Source organism: Zea mays, chromosome 6, assembly GCF_902167145.1.
Source record: "Zea mays cultivar B73 chromosome 6, Zm-B73-REFERENCE-NAM-5.0, whole genome shotgun sequence".
Classification (NCBI taxonomy): Eukaryota; Viridiplantae; Streptophyta; class Magnoliopsida; order Poales; family Poaceae; genus Zea; species Zea mays.
Genome location: NC_050101.1, coordinates 80,854,438 through 80,857,256, shown reverse-complemented (window position 1 = coordinate 80,857,256; position 2,819 = coordinate 80,854,438). Strand labels below are relative to the sequence as shown.

Here is a 2,819-nt window from a genome sequence, read left to right as displayed (position 1 = left end):
ACCATAACCATGTATATCCAAACGAAGCCTTATTTATAAGGTGCCTTTTTTGTCGGCACGTTACCACGATCTCAATTTTTATGTGACTCGCGAGGTGCGCATGCGAGTTGCTGGAAACGGCCACTAAATTCGCGACCACGAGACTTGGGTGCTGTTTGGTTCACATATTTGTAACGTAATGGGTAACAGATAACGTTAAATCATGTTTGTTTTAGTTCAACCGTAATCAGATACCACACTAAAATTTGATACCAGCCTATTCAAATTTGTTACCGCCGTAATCGAGCCGAAACCATTACCATTACCATTTGCGTTACATTTTTTGAACCAAACGGCACCTTGGTCATTTTAGCCTTTTTTGTAATATATCTCTTTTTAGAAAATGATGAAATATATTGTTCCACAAAGTTTAGTACTAGTTTGGAAACTATATTTTATCAAGGGATTCCTATTTTTAAGGAAAAATAAACTAATTTCTCTTTAGAAATAAAAATCCCGTGAGAAAACGGGTTCCCAAACTAGCTCTTAGTCGGAAACTTTTCCTCAATTCCGTGACACAAAATTTTGGCCCAAAGTTCTGAAAACCCCACTACAAAAAATTTCCCTCCAAACTGAAAATTGCGACACATGCTTTTGCCAAGGCCAATCTACGTGACGACACAGATGGACCAAGTTGAGCTGCCCCAGCAGACCAGCACGTTCCCTTGTCACCTCCTGAGTCCTGACTCCTGACCTCAAAAAACTAATGAATAAACAACGCCCAGAACCCGCCGCCGGCCGTCGCCACAGCCGCCACCCAGACGGCGAGGCCGACGTGCGGCGGCATCATCGGCGCCACGCGCGAGGCGAACATCGCCGTGAGCAGCGTGGTGAGCGCCCAGACAGCGGCCTTCGCCCTGCCCCTGCCGCCGTCGTCCCTAGGCCGCGCACGCTCGAACCGGCGCAGGAAATGCAGGAGCAGCAGCAGCGCCGCGTCGGCGGCGACCACGAAGCCGACCGAGGCCGGGTCGCCCCACGACCTGTAGACGGCCACGGCGGAGTTGCAGCCGAGCACGCCTAGTCCTACCACGGCCATTACCGAGCGGCCATCGCCGTCGCCATCCATTCGTACTGGCGTCGTGCCAGCTGAGCTGCGGCCGCCTCAGCCGCACGCCCGCAGCTGGTTCCCGGCGTGAGGCCAGCCGTGGTTCTGCTCCTGCTTCCTTCAGATCTGCTTGCGTCTTTATACTCCACGCGATATGCGCTCCAACGAGCTAGTTCCACCTTTCGCGGCGGATCGTGGGCCTGATTCTTCGCCGGCGCAGCCGGGTTTCGTGGATTCTTGTGCGCATTAGTCAATTTTATACACTCTCGTGGGCCGGCCGTTGATTTCATCAGATTCTTGTGCCCTCGATGAGCTTTCGGTGATCGAATTGGTTCTGTTTGGGTCAGCACAGCAATGCCAAGAATGACAACTCCGAGAGAGCTAAAGAAAGGCGCCGGCCATTCTGTCTCACTGAGAAATATTTTGATCACAAAAGCATCGCATGGAATGGATCTTTTCGTCTTTGGTCGTCACTCCCGATTTTTTTTTTTTTTTTTGCCGGCACATACGCAGTCCAGGCCTCGATCGCCGGCCGACCGGTCCTACGAGGCTACAATAGAAAATCGATTGAAAATGTGCACATTTGGAAGCGCCACATATTCTTTCATTTATGTTTAAGTATATAGAATATAAAATATAAAACTGTTGACATATGAGCGTGGACGTCGAATCCCTATTTGTATATAAATTTAGTATTTTTATAATTTAAATGTTGAAAGGCATGACGATGGTGAAAATCGTGAATAATTTTAGGGTTTTTTTAATTTAAATATCGGGAGGCATGATAATGGTAGAAACCGTGAAACTAGAAAAACTAACTTTTAATATAATAGAGAAGAGAAGAGAAAAGAAAAGAAGATAAGAAAACAATAGAAATAAATAGACGGGTTTGAAACCAGTTTTGTAGAGACCTGTTTATAGCTGTTCGGCTGGCTGCTGCATCTTGCTACAGTGTTTTGTGAGGATTGCAGCCGCTTCCCGCTGCTTTTAGCTCAAGCGAATACCGCGTATGTTTTTGGGATGGTTGGAGTATTACGTTTGGGTGGTAGACATACTGCAAGGCGTTGGGGCTCCCTCCCCTCTCCTTTGGTTGATCCCATTCAGGTAATTTAATATAGTGTTGTAGATGACTCTATGTTCTAGCTTCAGTGTAGATATGCAGTTTATAATATAAATTTAAATAGTTTAAAAATATTTTAAATCTAAATAATAAATAAAATAACTTATCTAAATGTTTTTTATAAACTTATAGCTTTAACTCCACGATTTTTTGGAGTACCTAATGACTCCCCCATCAACTTTACAATTTTTTTTAGAGATGGAGCTATCCCAAACAGAGCCTAAATACCCTAGTGTCATAACCACGACAATTATATTATTCCATTTTATTGTTTACAACTTGTTCGTGCTCTACAAATCTCATTAAACCCTTAATTTCATCATCAATTTCATCATCATCAAAGCGTTAAACCCCGTTCAGGCCATGTACAACCCAATTAAATGAAGGGTATCTTGAGTGGTCTCTAAGGGGCTAAGTGAGAGAAATCAAGAGACGACTCTTCGCGAAGAACCCGTCTCTATACGACTCTTTATATATATTGTGTCTTTACTGTATTTATTATCTAGACGCTCAAGGTTGTATCTTCCAGTCTTTTAGCTGTCTTTTTTGTATTTGGGAAACCATTCCGAGGACTCAGGGTTTTTTTACATGTCCTAATGTCATTGATGTGTTTTT

The 2,819-nt window shown here is 44.3% G+C and overlaps 1 protein-coding gene across 1 annotated transcript; it reads right to left on the bottom strand.

The window, feature by feature from the left end:
* Positions 1–393: 393 nt before the first annotated feature.
* Positions 394–1,455, bottom strand: LOC103629472 (uncharacterized). The gene has a single exon (XM_008650584.3). The coding sequence runs from the start codon at positions 1,103–1,105 to the stop codon at positions 743–745; it is 363 nt and encodes a 120-aa protein (XP_008648806.1). The 5' UTR covers positions 1,106–1,455; the 3' UTR covers positions 394–742.
* Between the last annotated feature and the right edge of the window lie 1,364 nt (positions 1,456–2,819).

What these genes read in the sequence shown, in the direction of transcription:
- LOC103629472 (XM_008650584.3), bottom strand. Translation starts at nt 1,105, where the DNA reads ATGGATGGCGACGGCGATGGCCGCTCGGTAATGGCCGTGGTAGGACTA.